Genomic DNA, 24,545 nt, shown 5'->3' with positions numbered 1-24,545 from the left:
ACCAGGAGCACCAACAGAAATCTGCAAAGGGTTTCAGTGACATGGGTAATGGGTTACCTTGCAGACTTACTACTCATTGATTTCTTCTTGGCACATAGAGGTCCAAGAGAATCTGAGTTGGTTTGGAGCCCCCTTCTGATGGTTGCTTCATGTTCAAACCCTGCTGTGGTAAAACCAGGGCAGCGTGTGTTTGTGCGTGCATGTGTGTACGCGTGCGTGAGGGCACACTTTGACATTAAAAGGTATTGATGCTGCGCTGAAACTGGGCCATATCTCTTTCTTCTTGGGGGTGTACCATTGTGCTTGGCTGTACACAGATGGCTCCACAGAGCAATCTCAGTGTCAAGGAAAAGAGGAGGGATTGTTGTCAGAGGTCAAAGTCAAGAGGAAACTTTGCCACTATTTGTCACCACTTTGTGGTGACCTCTGAGGCTTTAGACAGAGGATGCTCTGGCATCCCTCTGACTTCCAGGCAGGCTCCTTCAGGGACCCAGTGACCTGAGCTGGGCATACACAGCAGACATTCATGGCAGCCTGTTTTGGGGGAGTGTATTTCCAGGCAGGTCTTCTAGCATAATAGCCCTATGAACTCGGCAAGCTCCTTAACTTCTCTAAGTCTCAGTGCCCCCTTCTGGAAAATGGGGCTGATTATAGTCTTATACCTCTTAGCTTCTTAGCATTGCTGTGATGATGAAGTGAGTTCAGATGTAAAGTGCATGGTCAGTGCCTGGTATGTAGTGGATACTTAATGAATGACAGATAAATACTGAAAATACCAGTTTGATGCCCCCAAATAAAGCCTTCTATTTATTCCTTTTGAATGATATGGATTCTGCCTGGAGTAGGCTCCTTGAGAAAACCAGAACACCTCTTCCTTTAGTGTGGTTGGTCCTGGTTAATTTCCAAGACCCATTTAATTTTTTTCTTCACTTTCAAGAACAAAGATATCCTGCTGAAAGATCAGGAAATGAGAGATAGAAAGGGGACCTCTCAGCGATGATTTGTAATGGCCCATCAACAGGGATAAACTCCACTGCGGCAAAAAATAATGAAACATTGCTTCTCAGAACCTATTAAAAGTCAGATTTATATGAGAGTTTAAAAAAAGCAATTAGTCTGTATTAAAACTAATTAGTGATTTTTGTCCCCATTCTGGGATGGTTCAGATCTGCATAGGCTATTGGGGACCTACTATGTGCAGGACTTCACAGGATTCAAGGATGGGAAGGAACTCTAGAGAGATTAGATCCAAATAGAAGTGACTTTTATTTAAGGAAGAAATCAATTCCATGGTAGAGGTGCAAGCACAGTGTCATGAGGTTTCAAAGACCTGCATCTTCTCTGAGTCTGCCTCAACTCCATCTAAGAAACGATTCAGCTCCTCTATTGAGCTTTCTTTCTGTATCAGAGCACCTGAGCTTTATCTCTGGCCCTTTAAAATTTCACTTTGCATACTTCCTGGATGGGGTAAATGGTACCCACAACTCATAACTATGTGCTGATACTACCTTTCCTATCTCCAGGCTCCAGCTGTCTGGTGGACAACTAGAGGTCCAAGATCAAACTCACCATCTCTCCCACCCCCAACGTGTCATCCCTTGTGGGTTCCTCTCCAGGTTAATATCACTACCGCGGGCCTAGTCCCCCAAGTGTCAGTTCCATGGTCACTCTAGATTCTTCCATTTTTCTGCCTCCCACATCTAAATCGGTCACAGATTTTGCTGCTCAACCATCTCTTGGGACTGTTGTACCTTCTCGATCCCCACTGTGTTTCACCAGGACTGTTAGCCACAGTCTAATTGTTCTTCTGCCTCTAAAGTCTCCTCTCTGAAGCATACACTGTACACTTTTACTTTTTTACTTGAAACCCTTCGGCATTTCTCCAAGGTCCTTGGGGTGATTCACTGCTCATGTGCCTTTCAAATAAGATCTTCTGCAATTTGGATTCTCTTTACTTCCTACTTTGTCTCTTGTAACTTTTCTAACAACTTCATCCTCTCATCTTATTTGTGTCTCCATGCATCCATCCAATAGTTATCAAGCTCCTAGTATGTGACAGGGACTAGGATAAGTGCTGAACTTAAAATGGTGAACAAAACAGACATGGTCGTCATGGTCTTTGATCTCCTTAAGTTTACAGTTTAGGGGACAGTCTGACAATAAACAGGTAATTAATAAACTAATCCATGGTTCCTGGATATGTGGTCACATATCATTCTGAGTATTCCTGTGAGGGTGTTTTTGGATGAGAGTCACTTTTAAATCAGTGAACTTTGAGTAAAGTAGATTGGATGTTTTCAACCAACTCCACGTTGTAGAGAACAATCAGTTGAAGACTTGAATAGAACAAATGACCTGCCCGAGCAAGAGGGAATTGTGTAGCAGAAGGCCTTTGGACTTGAACTACCCACAAGCAATAGGATGTATATGTATGTATAAAGACGTTTATTTTAAGGAATTGGCTCACCCAGCTATGGAGGCTGGCAAGTCTAAAGTCTGCATGGTGGGTCAGTAGGCTGGAAATCCAGGAGAGATGGCTTCCATATCCCAGTAGGAAGAGTGTTAAAGGATTTGGGGCAGTGTTTCTAAAACCAACGCAGTGTGCAGGCTAGTTATAAATTATTTGCATTTTTCCCACCTGCAAAATACATTAGATTCTTCCAAGACTCCCTGCAAAAGTATCTCCCATTCCACCATCAGGCTCGGCTTGAGGCCAAGGATCTCATAAACCTTATTTCAGGTCCACACGTGGATGAGGATCCTCAAGTTCGGTCCCTTGGATACAGGTTCTCTAGATTTGAAGATCTGTGAACTAAAGGGGCAAGTTATCTGCCCACCCCCCACCCAACACTTAACATGCAGTGATGAGACCAACATAGGGTAACTGTCCTAGAAGTTCCCATTCAGAAAAGGGAAAATTGGGGGTGCCTTGGTGGCTCAGTTAAGCATACAACTCTTGATTTCAGCTCAGGTCATGATCTCAGGGTTGTGAGATCGAACCGCGCATTGGGCTCTGTGCTGAGTGTGGAGTCTGCTTAGGATTCTCTGCCCCCCTCCCGCTTGCACACACATTCTCTGTCTCAAAAAAAAAAAGTGGGGGGATCCATAGCAATCAGTGGCCCATAGTAATTGTGAAATCCATCTTGGCGTATGATGCCCACTTCTTGATTAGGGTCCAAAACAGATCCCTGGGTACGAATTTTGTGGCTTTTGGCTCCAACTCTCAGATCTTGATTCTGACCTTTGAGACACCTACCCCCCACTCCCACCCCTTAAGAAACAGCCTATATCTGCCACAGGGTAGATTTCTCTACTTGTTCTATGTCCATGGAAGTTTGGGGATCAAAAGGACTCTTTTAATTAGTACTGTCTTAGTTTCTTTTACTCCAAGCTGGTATGATTACTTTAAGAACCTTAATGGATTTCTTATGCGTCAATTCATTATGTCATTAGACCCAAGCCACACCCATGAATCTCTAGTAGATAAGTCCCTTTACACTTGAGCTCTCTGTGAGGCTTCTGTGGCATAGTATTCCTAATATCTTTGGAAAACCTGTTGTCCTCAAGTTGCCTCCTAGGATCCTTGAAGTGATTCCATTTGACTGAAGTGGTCTAGGAATCTTAAATTTTGACAAATGGATTTTCAGTCAAACTACTGGCGTCATCTTTCTTCTGAAACTGGCATCGTGTTCTGATAACAATGTGAAATTGATCTGTGTCCTTCCTTACTTTGAGTAGCCTTTGCTGGCTGGAAAGATTGTCCTGGGCCCTTTATATTTACTCAGAAATTTACCTCAATATTGTATCATTGGTTCTTTAGTTGAGCTCTTTTCTTGCCCAATTTATTCTAGGTGACCAGAAGAAGCAGGATTGCACCTTCAACACTCTGGAAATCTTAGATGCGACAGAGTTTATCTAGTATGTTTTCTACTTTCTACATTACTGCAGTCAAGGTTTCTTTTACTACATATTCAGGAACCCCTTTTTTCCCTAGCTTCCACTATTTTCCTTCTTACAGTCACCAGTTGTTACCTTCGGGCCTGTCACACAGTCCCCAAATGAATGGCACATGTTTTAGTTTTGGTTCAGTACCATCACACTTTTGGAAACCAGCTTTTGTTACACTTATCTGTTGCTATATAACAAACCACCCCAAATTTAACAGCACAAGTAATGATGACTTTACTGTGTTTGTAGATTCTGTGGGTTAGGAATTTGGATAGGGTGTAGCTTGTCTCTGCCCTGTATTGTGTGGGGACTCAGATGGCTGGGGTGACTAATACAGCTTGAGGATGGCAACACTAACTGGAGACTTCTTCACTCACATGTTTGGTGACTGGGTTGGGTTGGCCCAATGCCTGGGTTTGGCTAGGATTTGAGACCCGAGTGCCTCTGTGGGACTTTTCTGTGTGGCTTGGGCTTCTCACCACATGATGGCTGGATCTTGAAAGGAACTATGTCAAGAGGGAGTGCACAGAGCGTGATCTGTACCCAAGATACTCAGAGGCTATATGGCCTTCCATGATCTGGCTTCAGAAGTCACATAGCATCACTTGGGCTATATGGTGTTAGTTGAAGGAAGTCATGAGTCCTCCCAGATTTAAGGGAAGGGATGCCTCTTGATGGGAGGAGTGTCAGATAATTTAGGATCCGGTTTTTAAAACCTCCGCAAGAAGCAGGCCTTGGAAAAAAATTTAGGACTCTGTTTCATCCTTACCTAAGATGACTAGATAAGTTTTCAATAATTCTCTTCTCTCCCTTAGATTTCTGTAATGTTTGATTCAACTGGATCCTCTCCTCAAACAGAGGAAGACCCATTATTTCCCTCTTTATTCTCCACACATTCAATTTTTCAACAACTTAGGCAGTTCTTTGGTATTCACTTATATTGTCTTCATACATTCTCGTGATGGAATGATGGAAAGGTGGCAGTGTGGCCATGATAATGGTCAAGAAGAGAGAGATTGGGTGAAGGTTGCTTGGCCAGAGAGCCCTGGTCTTGAGAAATAAGTTCTTGAAATAAAGGCTGTTGGTCTTGGAATGTAATTAGCCTCAAGTTAGGGAGGACAATTTATAGCATTGATCCAAGGCTTCCAGTGTTTTTATTAGGCATTGTTTTGAATAAATCGAAACTGAGTTTTTATTTCGTTTTATGTTATGAATACCGAAAAACATAAAAGCATAAAGAAAAAAATTAAAAGAAAGCTAATGTTACTATTATGGCATATTTTATTCTTTATGTGTTAAAATGAAATTATTCTACATACACCAAGTTAAAAAAAATTTACAATGCATTAAGCCCATTTCTCTGTGTCATTAAATATAACATTGGAACATTATCTCTGAAGGTTGTATAATACTCAATTGTATATCTATGCTATACTTCACTTAATCCCCTATTTTTGGGCATGTAGGTTATTTCAACATTATATTGGATCGTTTGGCTCATGTAGGATGAGATCCACTTTATTGTCACACTTTGCACCTTTCATGGGTTACATTTATTTTTGGAAACAGAGTTGAAAGGTTGTGCTGTGGAAATTGAAATAGATTTATTCTGTATAGTCCCTGAGGGTGGCACCAAGTCATCAGTAACGATGATAGTCATGATAACAAGGACATTTGTGACTAACATCATTTATTTACTGCACCTACCAAATTCTTAACCTACGTATCATCTGCATATCATCTTTGCTTTGTTCTTCTTTGTCACTTGCCACAGTCACCAAGACCTGTCCATTCAGCGTCCTAAATTTTTCTTGAATCTACTCATTTTCTTTCCTGTTCCCATTGGCATCTCTCTTATCTTGATTAGTTTAGTAGATTGCTAGGTATGGAACTGTCTTCCACACAGTTCTGGAATATCCATGCTGGAGTATTCCTTCTACAGTGTAGCCCTGGTCATGTCATTTCAGTGGCTAAATCTCATCTTTGGAATAATGTCCAAACCCCTTCTTGGGTCCCACAAAGCCCTGGCTCACTCCTACTTCCCATCTGTTCTCCAGCAAGTTATGAACTTCTCTGGTCTCTGGCATAACCCTGTCTTCAGGATTTCGTCTTAGTCAGCTTGGACTGCTCTCACAGAGCATCATAGGCTGTGCAGCTTAAAACGTAGACATTTACTTCTTATAGTTCTGAAGGCTGGAAGCCCAAGATTAAGGCATAGCTGACCCGGTGCCTGGTGAGAGCTCTCTTCAAGATGTTGACTTTCTTGCTGTGCCCTCACATGGTGAAGGGATACGTCATCTCTCTCATCTCTTAAAGAACACTAATCCCGTTCATAAGGGCTCTGTTTTCATCACTTAACCATCTGGCAAAAGTCCCACCTCCTCAGACCATCACTTTGGGGATTGGGGCTTCCATATATGAATTGGGGAGGCACACATTCAGTCCCCAGAAACCTTCTCGCAACTCTTACCTTTTCCTGGAACACTCTCTCCTTCACCAAGTTATCTCAGTCCAGGTATTGCTTCCTCTAAGAAGTCTTCTCTGATAACCCCCCAACCTCACCCCAAGTCTGGATTAGGTTCCCTGCTAGTGCTTGGTGTGACTATTGTAGGGTTCTCTTCCTAGCACTTACTTTGGTTGTCATAGAATTTCATCATCTCACTGGATTGTGAACTCTGTGAGAATAGGGCTCCTTCTCTCTTCCCATCAAATCTTAGCCTAGTGCCCAGCACATAATATGCCCTCATTAATTATGTGACTAAATGAAACCCATGGCTGCTGCTGCTTGGTCAAGCCCACTCACAAGATGACAACTCTGACCCACTTACAAGAACCAGCTCTAAAACCCTCCCATATTTGCTTTCTGGGGAATAGAAGATTGTCTTCTAGGCAGAAAAATGCTTTAAAAAACAGAATAGGCAAGCACTTGTGTAAATCATTAATAAATCTGTTTACTATTTTTATTTGCATTAGATATCAAATTAAATATTGCATTAAGTGAGTTAAATATTAATATTGCATTAAATATATATCACATTTTAAAAATTAAGTACTAGATGCTCTTCCTTGGAGTTGTATTATGAAGGCTTTAGCACAATCAGCCCAGCATGTGCTGTGTATAGTTGTCGTCCACATCACTGATGATTTATGAGGGCCCACAGGATTAAGGGAACAGGTGAGTGGCTGTAGGGGCCTGCGATTAGGTGGTGTGGCCAGGAGGGCAGGGCAGGGCAGCACAGCACAGTGAGAAGTGATGTCTGATGGTAGGAGGAGAGAAGAGGAGTGGGAATGTGTAATTTACCATGTACTTTTGCCATACATCATCTGAAGCAACGCACATGAATTTTCTATTTAGTTCTCATTAGAGACAAATGAAATAGGTACAACTATCATGATACCTCACACAGGTGAAAACTGAGTTTCAGAGAGGTTAGGAGACACATGCAAGGCATCTTGGCTTTGGTGGGGCTGCCATAGGCAGTGTGACTCACATTTTTAACTATGATCCTCTACTGCTTCTTGAAGGAGGTACTTTCAAGTTGGCACGAATCAAAATAGACACATGGGTTTTAAGGAATTTTAAATTTGGCTGTCTTTATTCCTAACAACAAAGGAACATGGTAGAATTTAGACATATCCACCCACCCATCCATCCACTCATCCACTCATGTTACTGGCTTTTATCAAGCTCCTAGTGGGTTCCAGGAATGGCCAGATCTGGGAACATAGTGCACAAGGCAGGCATAAACACTATGCTAGTAGATCTCATGGTCTGGTGATAGAAACAAGGACCACCTGGCTTTTAATATCCCAGGCTCTTTCCCTTCCACCAAGATGTTTCCATACTCTGAACTACTCTTTGCCCCTGTAGTGTATCCCATAATTGGTGTCTCTGAAGAGGTAGGAAGGGCATGATGCTGACTGTGCCCTGATCCCTTGATGACTTGCTTAGAGATTCCTGGTCAGCATCTTTTCCTGTTGACTGGTTCCCCACATGCTAGGCAGTAATGTTCTATGATGTGTTGCGCCTTAGCGCGCAGAGGCCACATGCATGTATTGGAGTCTAGCCCAGATATGACTCTAGGTCTTCAGGTATGACTCTTGTCTCCTGTGTTAAGGGCATTTTCTGCATCCCTGACTAGCTGCTCCCTGTTACACCTGCATGGCAAATACAGCTTACCTGTTCAGGTGGCTCCCAAGGCTTTGTCACATCTCCATGCAGTAGATTCTGACATAGAGAAAGAAACCTCAGCACTTTGCCAGACCAACTGGTAAGGTCTCTCAGATCCCCAAATTCATACTTGGGCTCCAACTTCTCATCTGAATCCCACATGGACATGTTTCATTATTTTTTTGGCTACTCTAAATGGACATCTCAAATGTCACATGTCCATCAAACACTTCCTTAATCTCTGCCAATACCCCCTCTACCACCCCCCCCGACCCTGATCTTCCCCAGATCAATAATGAGCATCACTGTCCACCAGAAATACAAGTCAGGAAATCAGGGATAATGATATTTTCCTGGCCCCTTGACCCCCAACACAAACACGCCCTGTGACATACCAGCATATCTCCTTGATTAGATCTCCACAATACTCCTTGACTCTGTCTCTCTTTTTTTTCCATCTTCATTGCTGTCATTCACACTTCCATGACCTTTTGCAGGAACCACAGGGGCTTCCAAACTGATAAGCTATTTCTACTCTTCCTCTGTCTGAACCATTCTCCATATACCTCCGTCCCTCCCTGGTATCATGTCCCTTGCACTTGGAAAAATTCCGGGCTCCTGATTACTGTGGATTCCAAGGCCCATCTGATACTCTGCCCACCTGACCCTATAGCAGCTTTTAGCCTGCTCTGTACCCCCAACTGGAAGGCAGGTGCCGGGGTCAGGAGCTGCTCCAGTTCACCGAGCACAGGACACCGCAGGCCCACAGGAAACAGTGGTGGAGTGAGTGATTTACTGAGGCAGCCAGGTGATGGGGCAAGTAGTGTTTCCTTTCACGTTGGGGGTTGCACACTGGGGGATGGAACTTTGATCTTGTTATCCCTGTGTCTATGCTACAGTAGACGCAGAACTTCTCCTTCGAGGAAGGACTTGTGGCCCAGCTGTGAATGGTGTGGACAGATGACAGCCTCCAACTGTTGAGCACTCAGTCCCACCTCAGCTCTTGAGCTGCCCTGCTCTTCTCAGGTTGGTCCCAGCCAATGACTGCAAGACTCTGTACTAGGGCCTGGCCATTTCTGTGTGACACGGGACTACACTGTAAAGTGTAGACACGGGCCTGGGCTCTTGAGTCCCCAGTGAGCTGCCAGACACTGTTAGATCTGTAGGAATGTCTGGCGGCTCCCCTGCCCAATCTTGCTGGCTCCCTTCTTCTTTCACAGCTCCATCAGCATTCTGCTGCTGCTGTGAAAAATGATCACAAACTGGGTGCCTTAAAGCAACAGCAGTTTATCCCCTCTCAGTCCTGGAAGCAGGGGTTCAAGATGTTGCCAGGGCTGTGTTCCCTCCCAAGGCTCTAGAAGAGGATCCTTCCTTGCCTCTCCCGGCTTCTGGTGGCCCCTGGCATTCCTTGGCTTACGGCTGTGTCCCTCCAGCCTCTGCCTCTGTCTTCATATGGCTCCCCCCCCCATGTCTGTGTCTGTCATGTTCTCTTATAAGGACACTGTCTTTGCTTTTAGGGCCCACCCAAATCCAGTATGACCTGGTCTTACCTTGATTATATCTGCAAAGACCTTTTTTTTCCCTAATAAGGTCATATGCACAAGTTTTGGGGGATTAGGAGGAATTGAAAATACCTTTTTGGGTGAATACTATTCAATTCCCTACTCAAGTGTTACTCCCCAGTAAATTTTCCGTGTACCTGACTCCACTTCAATGTCTGTTTTCTGGAAGACCCAGCTGACATGCTTTCTTTCCTCATCTGGAGTGCTGCATTCCTTGCCTCTCTGTTATAATATTCCATTTCTGCATAAATACTTGAGTTTTGTCTTCCTGAGTTACTTGGGAGCCACCTGAGGGCAAGTGTGTGTCTTTCTGCACAATGCCAAGTATGATCTTCCATTTATATGATAGAATCCGTGGATGAGAGAAGTTTGGAATCAGAATCTCAGACAAGTACAGAGGCCCTGAGAACTTTACTTCTCTGTTTTTGTGATGTGTGAAGCCATAATAATAATAAGGATTTAATGTTTCTTTTATTTATTTATTTTTTGGATTTAATATTTCAATGGGGTGGAGTTCACCGCTGTCCCATCGGCACCATTATAACCCTTTCTGTCTCTTAAAGGGCTGTATATCTCCATTGAAAACAGAAGGGCACCACTGTAAAGGGGAGCACATGGAGAAGTTTTTGGAGCTCTGCAAGGCTCAGGGTGTGAATGGGAGTCCTGGACCATCCACAGTCTTTGGGCAGCTGCATTAGTGGAAGGTTCCTTTCAGATGGTGATGGGGCACAATCACCTGGACTCATCCTGGGTGTCATGATCTCCCTCCAATGGCTAGAATGTTGTAGGCATTGGTTTGACAGATTCCTTTGGAAATCAAAGACTGAATACTGTCTCTTTATCCTGTCACTCCTGCTAGAGTAATCCTAATCCTCCCTAAGGCAAGGAGGTAGCCTCTGACTGATGAAAAGTCTTATGTGAGGAAGCGCACAAAGGAAAAGCACAAAGATTAATCCAAGTTCTAATCCCATTGCAGGAGCAAAGTGCGTCACCTGCATGGACTTCACTTAGCAGCTATGATGGTTATCATTGCTTCGTCTCCCATTGTTATTGTGCTTGTCGTCAGGATGGTGTCGAGGGGACACATTCAGACATCAGGGTTGAAATTCTGCTCACGAAACAGATGACAAGGAAAAGAGGGTCGGCAGAAATACTATTTCTTGTCTTTTCTCCACTGGGGAGAGGGATGTCGAAGCTGCAGGCAAGCCAGGTTGTTTCTGAGGGGCTCCTGCAGTGTTGCATTCTTGGTGTGCTTTCTAGGAGATTGCAGACTGGAGGGGAAAAGGGGAAGTCAACCTAGAGGAGTCTTAACCCTGTCATGGTCTACCTGCTTGCAAGGTTATGCGAACAGAGGTTGGATTCAGTTTTTAAAAGTGTGCATAGTAGTAAGATTTGAGCTTCCATAGAGTGCACTGGTTTGGTAATTCCAGAGTACAGTTAGGACATAGGATCCTGTTCTGAACTGTTATCTGCCCCCCTTCTGCCTCTTTCCTTCTCTTCCTTCCTCCTCCCTTCCCCTTAAGGCAACTCAGGTTCCCAGACATGGAGAAGAGAAGGGGTGGGTGAGGAGACCAGGAGGCCTGCGGGGAGGAAAAGTGCCTAATTATTATACTGGGCACTGTTCAGAATTGGAACTTCAGGCCCTGCAGCTTCTGCAGAAAACCAACCAGGCTCTGATGAAAGTTTCATGTGGTTTTCTCTTCCCTTTAAAGCCTGTTGGGACATTTTTGGCAGAGGAGAAAGGGGTAGGGTTCGCCTTAATCCTTCTCTGTCCCATATTTCTGATTTAAGTGGATCCAAGCCCAAGCCTTGCAATTATCTCAAAAATAGCCCCGATAGCCACAGTGCTTTTGGTGGGTTTCCTTGGCGGCATCTAATGAAACCAGCCCGGCGAGGAAGAGATAGCCTGTTGGCGGGGTGGATAGATGGCCCTGCGTCTGTTAATCTCACATTTCATCTTGGTTTAAGCAGTCTCTGAGCTCATTAATTGTCTTTCTGAGAAGGACCAGGCATTTATCTTTAAGAGCCATCTAGCTTCAGTGAGTTCATCCAGCCTAAAGAGAAAGGAAGGGACAGACCAGAGCTATCCACTTAATTTTACTGAACAAGAAATAGATTGTTAGACAGGGTGACGGCTCTTGATCTGTTTTGCCTGATTGCCCGCAAGACAGGTGGTCCCAATTGCTGCCCCTGCCAGTGGTGCATGAGAGTGCCACCTCCCTGTGCCATCACCGCAGTAAAGATCACCTATCTTTCCCTGACACAGGTGGAGTTCTGTCCGTGCCCACGTCATATGAACAAACATAAAAGAAACCCATGGAGCTGCCTAATGCACACAGAGGACCTGTCTGTTTTAAACAAACCAGATAGACAGTAATTCAAATTTAACCAGAAGGATAGAGTAAAATGACTTCTTATACGTTGCAATCTTTTTTTTTAACCGTGAGATTCCTCTGATGAATTTAAAATAGATTTTGGACATCGATGAGTATGGGGATAGTTAAATTATGGTGTACCCATAGTATGGAATTGTATGCAGCTGTTAACAAAGGAAGAGATGGCTCCACATCAGGGGTTCTTTCCACATCTCAAAGGTCCCTCAGGGAACCCTTGGCACCCCCTACGACAAAGAATTATCCAGTCCAAATTTTCAACAGTGCTGAAATTGAGAAACCCAACTCTACACGAACTGTCTGGAAAAGATATTCACACTCTATTGGTAAGATTATAAAAAGCAAGAGCAAGTACGCAGGTCAATATCTACAGCTCTGATCCATTTTTAAAAGCTAAACTATATTTGTGTGTGTGCATATATGCATATATGGGCAATATGTTTGTACATGTGTAGGAAGAGGCTGGAAGAACACATGTCAAAATTGCATCCATGATTATCTTTTCAGGGGTGACTTTGGAGAGTGATAGGGACTTCATTTATAATTCAGAAAAGAGTGGTGGGGAAAGTAATATTGATTTTGATTTATCTAAATTCAGTTGACACCCTACCTTTCCAGAATCACACATCCTGCAAAATGGATATTCACAGGGCAGCACATTGACATAAAGCATATACATTGCTTTTCAAGGGACTGTTACATGAAGCTCATCTAGATGAATGCTATAAATGAGTTTTTTATAGGATACTCTTTCTTTTCATTGCCCTGTGTCTGCCATTAGTTACAGTTGAGCTTGGCAATACTGGGCTTTGATTTCTTAAACAAACAAAATGAAACTCTTAATATGGGGCATAAACGGATCCAAGTGGTTAAAGATGCATAAAAAGTCTTTAAAACCACTTCATGGCTTACCAAGATGACCAACACCCTGAAAACAACAGCCACAGAATATTTTTTTTTAAGATTTTATTTATTTATGTGACAGAGAGACAGCCAGTGAGAGAGGGAACAAAAGCAGGGGGAGTGGGAGAGGAAGAAGCAGGCTCCCAGCGGAGGAGCCCGATGTGGGACTCCATCCCAGAATGCCGGTGTCACGCCCTGAGCCGAAGGCAGCCGCCTAACGACTGCGCTACCCAGGCGCCCCCACAGAATATTCATTTTGACCAAATTGTCCTGCTGGTCTCCTTGCTTTCAGCCAAATTGTTTTCAGCAGCATAGAGACGTGTCCAGAAGCCTTTGAAGAGTCTATTATTATGCAATTATTATGCAGTAACCAGACCGGGGACAAGAGTGCAGTGTAAGAGACACAGCTGCAGTGGATCAGCCGGAATTGAAAGTGGGGGTGAGCGAGGGCAGGCACCCAGGCTGCAGGCTCAGTGGACTGGGAGAGCCCTGAGATGAAGGAGGTGCAGCTGGTGGCAAGAGGAGAGCTTGACTTGGGTCCTGTGGAGTTGAAATGTCGTTGGTACTTGTAGAGAGGAGAGGGCAGTCAGTTTGGGGGGCCTGCAGCTCAGGAGAGCAGACAGGACTAGGTGCAGACTTTCAGAGGTCCTAGAGGAGGTGGGAATCGGGATCCCAAGGGGACAGATAGTAAATGGTCCCAAGGGAGGGTAAGATGCATGCGGAGGACGCTGGTGCTCCTGGAACAGGCACAGGAAAAGGAGCCCAATGAGGAAGCACTCTGGGAAAAGTCGGAAAGGGGATAAGACAGCACTTGAAGGCAGTGGAGAGTCGCTGCAGAGGGATTCTGCCAAGTTGAGAAGGTAGAAGGAGCTGTGCTTATCTGATAAGGTGGACTAGGTGGACGGGGCCTCCAGGCGCAGAGGAGCAAAAGAGAGGACAGGGAGGAGCATCACACACTCTTCTTCAGGGCTGTAACCTTGCTTGTGTTTTGTGATCCCCTAATTACTATCTGCTCCTCCCCGGACCATAAGGGCCATTGTGGACCTTGTCCATTGTCCTCCTAATAGTGTCTCTGTGTTGTGCACAGTCCTGGAGAGTACATGGGAAGAAGCAAAGAGAACAGAGCTTTATTATTTATAAAGGGGGTGAGGGGCAAGGAAAAGAAGGGTGAGCTTTGAATATGTTTCTGGGCCCAGGGAAGGAGCTGGTTTGAAGGAGGGTTTGAAGATAAAAAGGGGAGGGGTATTGGTGGAGGAAAGGCTGGGGACCCTAGGGGAAAAGTCTACATTCATCTACCTTGTGTAGGTAGACCCCAGGCTCTGCTTTACACTCTCCATGTGTACCTCCCTTGTAAACTTGAGGCCGGAGACCCACCTGAGTGGGCAGCATAGTGTTCCCAAATCTGACCTGGCAGGCACAGGCAGGCAGGACAAGCCCTCTTGTATACACCTTGCAAACAGGAGAGAGAAGCCACAGGGATGCCTGGGTGTATCACCCTTTGGGTAGGGTTAGGAGGAGGAGAAGCTCATCCTTCAGGTATTTATCTGGCATCCACTCTACAGATTACCTGTTTCCTAACTGTGGCTCTAGCTCAGTCATACCCCTGAGCATTTTTCTTTACGTAAATGGACTGTACTGACTGGTCCTAGCCCATGTTCATTGTCAATCTGTTGGTCATGGGCTTGACCAATAACGATAATAAATATGCTATAATGGCTCTTAACACTCAGGCCTTTACTGAGTGCTGTCTATGACGTGGGCATGTGGTGTCTCATTTAATCCCCATGCCCAGCCTGTGAAGTAGGATGAGGAACCTGAAACTCAGCAAGGGCTCTTGGTGGGATGTTTCCTTGTCTTGGTGGCCAGATCAGCTGGGCCTGAGACCTTGGGAAGCAGAGCTGTAACTAATCCCATTGCCTCTTGGGTGCTGGTTGGTTCAACTCCTCGATGCAGCTCATTAGGCCCTGAAACCTGCTTTGGACCAGCCAGTGCCCAGGGGATTCTCCTCAGTTGGGCAGAGTCTGGGAAAGAGATTTTCTACTTTCTTTGTCTTGGGTTCTGAGGTGCTGGTAGAGTCCACAGACATATGTTGAAAGGCTTGATGTGAGCTTCAGGCAGGGCAAAGAGGAGCTTGTAGTACCTTTTCTCCCTTTGGGTGGGAAACCATCTTGGCCTAGAGGGTGGTATCCTGGGCACAGGGGCAGGCTGGTTCTGAAATTCGCATTTCAGAAAATGTCTCTACAACTCACCACTGGGGCTACTTGGGGGCAATTGAGCTGAGTAGGGTGTGGCTTTTTTGGTGCTGTGAAAAGATTGACTCTTCCTGTGGCTTCCGAACTTGGTTAGAAAAACACCCAAGTTTGTATGTTAACCTTCAAGGCGAGATGTGATTGGGTCCCTGACTGCCTCTCTGATGTCTGACTACTCCCAGCTACTTCAGCCTTTCTGTTGGCTGGCTCTCTTCCATTTCTGCCTGCCCCAGGGCTTTTGTACCTGCTGTTCCTGAATTGTTAATACCTACTCCAGATATGTCTGGCTCCTTCTTGTCATTCAGCTCTCAATACCCACTACCCCCGACCCCAGTCTACAGTAGCACTCCTTACTCTCTCTTGGATAACCCATTTTATCATCTTTGGACTTACCACTGTCTGATATTATCTTCATCTGTTAATTATTTATTACCTTCCTTATGTGCTATGTTCTCCCTCTTTTCTTTCCCCCTATAGCAGGAAATTGCCATGTTGTTTATTGTTATAAATGCAGAGCCTATAATGGCACCTGGCATGCGTTAGGCACTCAATGAACATTTTTGGATTGAATAAATCAAATACTTCTTTCCAAAGAATGTAGTTATTTTGTCTAAGAGAAAAACATAGGAAAAGCAACTGTTGCAATGTGAGACTCAACATTTCTTGTCTTTGTATTTTTTTAATGCAGGATTTACTGTCCCTGCCATACGACCTGGTCGAGAGTCAGGTAAGTACTCATTTTATCCTGACTTAGGATTTTTGTTAAGTCTGGTGAAAATGAAGGAGGTAAAGTCTCATGTACTCTATTACTGTGCAAACCCAGCCCAGCCATGTAGGGGTGCGGCTAAGTAGCAAGGTGGGCATTGTCAGGGTGATAGTTTTCTTAAGCTCCCCTCCCAGTTGGTTGGGCTCCTGGGCATAACTGGAACATACGTGCCATCAGGCATAGCACTCCAGTCCCGTGCCTGAGGCAGACAACTATTATCAACACCAGCACAATTCAGTCCTCACCCAGAGCAATGTCTACCGACGGGTCAGGGGAAGGCTGGTGACATAGAGCCCTGGCACCGTTGATGTATGAGCTCTAGAAATCAGTTTTGCCAGGGTGTGGGTGGGTAAGTGGTTAGATGGCGTCTTAGTAGAGACGACGATGAGAGTGGTTGTGAGGATGGAAGCCATGCCCTTGCCTCTGTGTCATCATTCAGCTTTGAAGGCGGAGGAAGGACGCCACATCTTCTGGCATCACGCATTTTTATTAGCATTGGAGCCACCAGAGCTTGGCCATGTAAGAATATAATTGAACCAAATGGATCTATACCTTGGGGCAATGCATTTTTTTCATTGATTCCGACTCCACATTATTATTGTTGCTTAATGAGGAGCTAATGTAACTTCTAATGAAGCCACATGGCCCTTGGATAGATGAAGTAAGGTTTTATTTCCCTCATGACACTGTATCCTCTCTTCAATTAAAACCTGGGAAGGAAAATTAATACAAATGTAAGAATTTTTTTTCTTCCTAAGATCAGTATCAAGATAGAGGCTTTTTATTACACACGTAAATTTCCTGTGTGATGGGACCAGAGAGGTGCATGGCCAGCCCATGGGCGGCCTGGAGGTGGTGTAGGTGGTGAAGGAGGCTGAATCTCTGATCTCTGTCATTTGAGCGGTGATGAGAGCGTGCTTCACGCTCCGCTGTTCCTTCTCCTCCTGTCAGTGTCACTGCCCATTGGAGACCCCTCCCCAGGCTCCTGCTGTTGGCTGCCAGTCATGGGTAGAAGAATTTGAATAATTAAAAGTAATTTACTGAGGCAAAATACACGTAACATACAAATAAGCATTTTAACATGAGCAATTTAGTGTCATTTAGTGTATTCACAATGTTGTCAACTGCTGCCTGTAAGCATTTTCATCACCCATAGGTAACTTTGTTAGCAGTCACTCCCTGTTCCCCCTCCCCTAGCCCCTGACGACCACTAGTCTGCTCTGTCTCTGTGGATTTGCCTGTTCTGAACATTTCACGTGGATGGAATCGTACAGTATGGCCTTTAGTGATTGGTTTTTCTCACTAAGCATAATGTTTACAAGATTCATCCACATGGTAGTATGTATCAGTACCTCATTCCTTTTATGGCTGAATAACATTCCATTGTATGGATCCATGGCATATTTGTTTATCCACTCATCTGGTGGTGGGTATTTTGGCTATTGGGAATAGTGCTGCTGTGAACATGCATGTACAAATATTTGAACACCTGTTTTTAATTATTTTGGATAGATACCTAGAAGTAGAATTGCAGGGTCATAGAGTAATGCTGTGTTTAACTTTTTGAAGAACTGCCAAACGGTTTCCTTCTTTTAACAAGGAAATTGAATCTCAGCAAGGTCACTCCAGTATTGGCTGGGATTTGAAGCCTACCAGGCTGGCTCCAGGGCCCATGTTTTCAACCACCATGATGTCCTGCATTTGGGGGTGTCATCCCTGGTTAGCACATTCTAGTCTGTGCACAGTACTGGGCAAAGCAAGAGTGGAAAGGACAGAGGATGACAGGCAGGCTCCTCTCACTTCAGGGGACCAAATGTATAATTCCTGGCCAACCATTGGGTTTCCTTGACTCTGATTTACCCTCCTTTTCCATTGGGCATCTTGACTTCTAAACTTTGGAAAGTCTGTGTGGTTGCTGGGTCATTTAATCGAGTTAGTTTGTTGATAGGTTGGTTGACAAAGTTAATCAATTTTTCTCTCACTCTGTCTCTATATACATGTGGTGTATAAAAAAAAATCAGGACTGAGAATGTCAACTTGACAAAATATCGATTCGTTGGGCATAAGCTGTGAGGTATATGATAACACTTATATTAGCCTAAATCTCCACGGCACCTAGGCAGACTAGTTGTCATCATCCTTCTTTCTCTCAGGCAGGGCAGAAGCCCAGAGAGATGAGGTAACTTGCCCACAGTCAGACAGCTTGTAACTGGCCAAACTGGGATTTGAACCTCAGTCTGTGCATCTCTGCAGCCTGGATTCTTCCTCATATGTTTGCCAGTTTTTCTAAACTCCCCCAGGTATCACATTTTCCTCACTAGTGCGGTGATTGGTTTAAAAAAAACAAAGCAAAACAAAAAAAAAACCTCATTACAGTTCTGGTTTTCCCAGACCCACACAGCCCCCAGAGCATTTTGGGATGCTCCAAATTCTGAGCTGGTTGTGAGAAAATGGGAATTCCTACTGGGGCAGTGGCATTTCATTCCTCTCTTCTTAGTGGTGTACTAATCAGCATGTAGCAAAACAGATTATCTGGTGTTTATGGTCAAGGTGGTGGGGGCTGTTGTTTTAACTGACCCTGCATCCTTGCCGTCTCAATGCTTCAGTGACTGGGATGCGAGGTCCAAATCTGTTGCGTGGGGTTGTTCATCCTTCTTCCGCTCAGAGCGATGCTTCACAAAACTGGACAGGGAAGGTCCAGGTCTCTAGCTTCTCTGGCAGCTCAGAAAGCTGGAGACTGATCATTCTAAGGTGAGAGGGTGATAAAGGTGGCATAGGTTGGTAAGGTCGACCCACAGGGAGTCCGTGGCTCCCCAGGCACCAAGCAGTTAAATGCTCTGCCTGGAAAGTAACTTCCCGGAGCCTTACTTCCTTCCCCAGGCCCCCCTCTCCTGAGGGTGATAAAGCATGAGGGGGTGCTGGGGGATATTTACACCTGCTCCGTGCACAAGCTTCAATGGCAGTAATTCTCTGACCTTTTAAAATGGATAAATCTCCTTGGCAGTGGGTATTTCTAAAGCTTAGCTCCGAGTGGGGGCTGAGGCACTGGGAGACGTGGCCAGACCAAGGAGAAGATTGATTAGCCCTGAGGGAATCTGTTCCAGAAAACTGCCACGCCCATGGTGGTTTGGGTAGAAAAGTATGTTTTTGGCCAGAGTGTGAGTCCTTTCTTCACCTCCCAGATGGATGAAAGCAGGCAGGCTGTTTTTCAGATTGCAGTAGATTTATTCCTTTGATCACCTGCTTTCGTCTCTCTCCTCTATGAGCTCTGATGGATGCTCTGTTCTCATGTCTCCATTATTCGCCGTCACAGGGAACATGGGGCAAGAATCTTACTATCACTGGCTGTTTAACTCCCTTCCAGCATCACCAGGGAGCATAATAACTATGTGGCTAGCCGTTCCCTTTCTTTTATCCTCCTTTCCTTCCTCCTCCCTCCTGAGTTTCCAACCAAGAGGTGTAGGAGAACCTGGAGAGAAGGATCTGGCATTTCTCAGATACCTACTGTGTGCAGGTGTATCCCCACAAGAAAGGTGGTTGTTAAACCCATTTGTGCATGGAGAGCCTCATGTTTAGAGAGGCAACTAACCATCCCAGGTCCCCCAGCTCACTGAGACCAGGACAAGGATTAAAATCTAGGTCTAACTAACCATGTAGTATTTTCTCTTTCTGATGCTGTCTCCAGAACAGGGAGTGGCAGTGTGAATGCTCAGGTGAGTCGCTTCCCAATACCTAGGCTCCTTACCTCTCATGGTGCCTGTGCTCCCTGTCTGGACTGGGTCTCACCTCCTTCCATCAGCTGTTTGTAAATTCAAGCACACTGCCTGTTAGAGAGGCTGGGACTGGCTTCTTAGGGATCATTTCCTAACAGAAGGAATGCTCTTTCCTGCCCAGCAAGTGTCACTTCATAATTACCAGTGTAATTAGAGCAGGATTTACCATCTGAGCCTCTGTGGAAGCTGCAAGGCTGCCTGTATAGGTAGCTCTGGCTTAGAAGGGTGTATGACTATCTAAGGAACCCGTGGTGTCCTCCAGGCTCCAGCAGACCCACAGGGAGTTACCTCTCAGACTATCCAGGTAGATCTAGAGGCTTCCCATGGTTCCAAGAATAACACCCAAACACCCTGGCAGGAGCTGGCTCCCAGGCACTTTTCTGACTTGGCCTTTGCCAGCCCGCTGCTTCTGGAGGCTCTCGGGCTCCAATGCCCCCTTCTTTTAGGAACCTGTGATGTCTGGCCAAAGTATCAGTGTCTTTCCTGCCCCAAACATGTTCTTTTCCATTGTTATATCTTACCTTCTTTATGACACTTGCTACTATCTGAAATAATATTCCTGTTCTCATGTTTATTTTCTTGACTTCCTCTTAAATAAAATACAAGCTACTGAAGAGCCATCTCTTGCTCACTGGTCTTCACATGTCCTGCTGAATGAAAATCTGAGACCTTAGCTGATGCCTTGTTACTCCTGTTACACTCAATCATATCCCATTGTTTATCACCATGCCTCTGTTTTTGTCTACTTGTGCTTTCTTCCTTTGTGTGTGGAGGAAGCCTGTAAAATTCCTAATAAGAAGCACCTTATCTTTGTATTCCATTGGATCCCCAGTGCCTGGTATGGAGTAGATTCTCAAGTGTACATTGTATTGTTGGATGGATTGCAGGGGGTGGTGGGTTTGGGGTGGATTGGATGGGTGGGTGGCTGGGTGGATGAGTGGATGGATGGAATGATGGAGGGATGAATGAATGGGTGGGCGGGTGAGTGGATGAATTGATAGATGGATAAATGGGCAAGTCAGGCTGAATTTCCCTGAGATACCCCTTGGACACTTGCAGTAGCATGCTTTCTATCTTACAAACTTTATTAGTTTTATGATTCAGGAGCCTTGGGTACTTTGGATGGGTTGGTTAGGGTCTCCCAGAACTACTGTATTTCTCTCCATTTCTCTTTGGAAACTTGTCAGGGTTTGTGCTTCATGTATTTTGAGCCCCTGTCATTTGACTCACAGAGACTGTTTATTGAGTAGCATTGGTTATGGATTGAAAATTTTGTGAATATTAATGGATATGTTGAGTTTTGTTAATGCTTTCTGCCTTGGGTTTTTCTGAAAACAGTGTTGCTTTCTCTCTCTCTCTGGTTTCCATGGGCATGGACACAACCTTTTGTTGTTATTCTTTTTTCATTTCTTTTTGTTGGTAGTATCCCTCTTGAAAGTAGACTATGGATGGGTCTTGTTTATTCACCCAGTCTGAGAGTCTTAGCCTTTTAATAGTGGAGTGCAGTGTATTTGCCATAATATATATGTTTCATCAGCTGTCATTTAAAAAATTCCTTAAAAAGAACTTTTCTTGCTGCTTCATTTATTTTCTCTCCTCTTGGCTCTGCAGATTCTGTTTGATTTGCTTTTATCTTACCTGCTGTTTTGGAAGGTAGGCATCCTGTTATTAATTCTACATGTGGTTGCCCTTCACTTCATTGAAAAGGATGCTGTAACCCTTGTTTCTCTAATAGTCAAAGTCAAGAATGAAATGGCATCTTTGAACTCCATTCATGCAAGATGAGGAAATTGAGCTCACCTGCACTTTGCATTTCCCTGCACCTTCTTCCATCTTCATAGCCTTTGGCACCATAATGGAGACCTTTAGAGCCAGCTTAATGTCCCTAAGTTATAATTGTGACATCGTCGTAGTAATGGGTAGTGCTTGTGGACGGGTTATATGTTAATAGGCACTATGATAAGCACCAGGTACAGAATTTCTCACCTAATATTCTTGACAACCCAAGGAGAACTATCCTTTGCGTTCAATTTTAGATGGGGAAAGTGAGTCTTCAGCGTTTTTGTAACTTGCCCAAGGTCACGCATTTGAGTAGGTGGCAGAGACATTAGTACTTGGAACTGATTGTAGCTCTTAACCACAGTTGTTTTGTTCACTGTCAGAAATGACTGCTGCCAGCCGTAGGTGGTTTTGGAAGTGTATTTACACCCAGCAGCTCATCAGGGCTCTTACCTGCTCTGTTTCCACCCACAGTGCTCCCTTCTTGAATTAGATTTATGTTATTGACCCCAGACTTCTAGACCAGCACCACCTACATTTTGGTGTGCCAAGAGAACCCCTGGGGGTGCTTGTTAAAATGCAGAATCTGATTCTGGAAGTCTGGAGTGAGGCCTGAGATCCTGCATTTCTTTTAAGCTCCAAGGTGGTGCTGATGCTGCCAGTCTGAATGCCTTTCTGTGGTACTCCAGAACCTCGTCACTCTGTCTGCTTAATTGGCCTTGTTTTTATTGGTGCTCTAGTTCATTACTCTTTAATGTAGTGGTTAAGCAAATGGACCCCGAAGATGATTGCCTTGATTCAAATCCCAGCCCTGCTACTGTCTCACTGGTATGACAGTACCTTTCTCACTGGATTGTTTAAGCAAAGTGAGATAAATGAAGTGTTGGAACAGTGTCTGGCACATGCTGAGGGCAAGATTCATGCTTGGTATTGTTATTGGCTCCACTGAGGATTTGCTACCTCCCTCCCTGCTCTCCCAGCTCTTTTCTCAGCCTTTGGGATTTCTGCAGACCCAGCCCTTCATCTCCAGGTTCTTCCTGTTTCCTCTACATGAATCCTTTCCTCAAGATGGCTGGAGTCTCACCTCTTCCGTGCAGCCCTCCTAGTTAACCTTTCCCTAATCCCCCCAGCCAGTCTTATAAAAATTTCTGCCTCTCCACCTAGCTGCAAGAGTACATATTCAACTTTTGTAACTGACGTTTTTGTGTATGTCGATTTGAAAAATATATGTTGATTGGCTATTTGGGATTAGGGGCAAGACCTCTGGGGGGAATTTGAGTAAAACAGAGTGCTGCTCTTGAGCTATCTGTGGGACTATTGTTCCTGAGTGGGTTGTACAAGTTTAGATTCACAAGAGAATTGGTTAGGAGAATAGAGGCTTAGAGGCCACTGGGTGGGGAGAGCAATGGAAGAAGAGAGAAGACATGAAGCAGCTGTCATGTGGAAGAAAATTTTGCAAAAGGATCAGAGATGTTTGAAGGAAATTGTCAAGGAGTTCTGGACCATTATGTACAGTGTTTTCCTCTGTCCTATCAACCTCTGAACTGTTCAGCAAAATGTCCATTTCCGTTAGTGTTTTGTGGTGTTGGCTCTGTTTTGGGGGATGGCGATGAAGTGTCAGGTATGGTCTCACGGTGGGTATGGCAGGGGTCAGGTTGATGTGTTGGCAGTTCAACTATACTGAGGTGGGGATCAGATGTTAGTATTTTTGAAAACTTCCGAGGTGATGTCAATACACAGCCAAGGTTGGGGACCACTGACTTCCAGCTGTGGGCCTCACATTATTGTGTGGGGTGTTTATAATAAGACCCCAGAGCCATTTTTTACGAAGGTGGTGATCATGTTATAATGGTCATGTAACTTTGGGAAACAAAGCTAATTTGGTCTTTTCACTGCAGGGCTTATCAGCACCTTTAATATGCTGATAATAGGTTTTGACCATACGACCTTTTTGAAGAATCTCTCTTAACATGATGTGGGTACTTGATACCTACTTTTCATCTGCAGGCCCTAGAGCCAATTCCCACTAAAAAGTTCCACTAGATACCTTTACACTGGTGGATTTGATGATGATGATGGGTACTGGTAAAGGAGATAGTGATTTTGATTATGATTATGATCTTCTCATGACCAAGCAAAGACTCAAAGGACTAGGAAGGAAATGCTCAGCCCCCCCCTTCCAGGGACAGGCTGTCTTCCCTACCAGGTGGCCCAGACCTGTCATTTCCAATTTGGGAAACGGTATTACTTTGCATAAGTGATTGAAGTAATTGCACTGGCTGTTTCTCTTAATCTATAAGAAGCTAAGTAGTGATGGGACAGCTAATGGGGTTAGTTCTGATTTTCTCTAGATTTTGATGCACAGTCACTGTCTTTTGGCTCACCCCAATTGCAAGCTCTGTATCAGGGAGCCGTAGCACATGTTATCCAAACTCTCACCTCCTCTGATGGGCTTGTATGTCAGGAAGGATTCCTTACGGGTCCTTCTCTTGTGGATGCCTCACATCTTCTGATTGCAGAAAAGACTCCCTAGAGACCAAGCCTGTGTTGGTCACAATGATGTGTTGTGTCACTGAAGGGCATTTCCGGCTCAGGTACTTGTCTTTCCCCAGCCTTTTAATGTGACTTTTTTGCTAGCTCAGGCAGACAGTGTGTGGTGGAGGGCTCATCTCACCCAGCCTCAAATGTGCTTCTCCTTGCTTCTCACTGCACACCCTGGTGGCCAGCCTAGCCTACCCACTTTTAGGTGACCATTCTTTTTTTTTTTTTTTTTTTTTTTTTTANCCCATTAGAACTGAAATTCTGCGTCCCCCACCTCCCTTGGAGGAGCAGGTGACAGAAGAGGCAGCCAAACATTCCTGATTCCACAGCCAAATGTTACCCTCTCCCTGGGGGCTCAGTTTGGTGGAGTAAATTTCAGAGCCTTGGCACTTTTTCATCCCAATTTAGGTTAGACTAGCAAAGGGAGTTTGATTTCTTTTCTTTTCTTTTTTTTTTTTTT

At 44.7% G+C, this 24,545-nt stretch overlaps 1 protein-coding gene across 12 annotated transcripts in view; it reads left to right on the top strand.

Moving 5' to 3' along the window:
- Window positions 1-24,545, top strand: part of RBFOX1 (RNA binding fox-1 homolog 1) — a 2,017,010-nt gene that overhangs the window by 161,079 nt on the left and 1,831,386 nt on the right. For all 12 annotated transcript variants that reach the window (XM_034670396.1, XM_034670397.1, XM_034670388.1 and 9 more), the window contains exon 2: window positions 15,915-15,953. In XM_034670396.1, the coding sequence (XP_034526287.1) occupies window positions 15,915-15,953 (39 nt within the window). The remainder of the gene's footprint in view (window positions 1-15,914; window positions 15,954-24,545) is intronic.

This window comes from Ailuropoda melanoleuca, chromosome 10, assembly GCF_002007445.2.
Source record: "Ailuropoda melanoleuca isolate Jingjing chromosome 10, ASM200744v2, whole genome shotgun sequence".
Lineage (NCBI taxonomy): Eukaryota > Metazoa > Chordata > Mammalia > Carnivora > Ursidae > Ailuropoda > Ailuropoda melanoleuca.
Note: the sequence above shows the minus strand (reverse complement) of the source record. Positions and strands in the feature narration are given on the sequence as shown.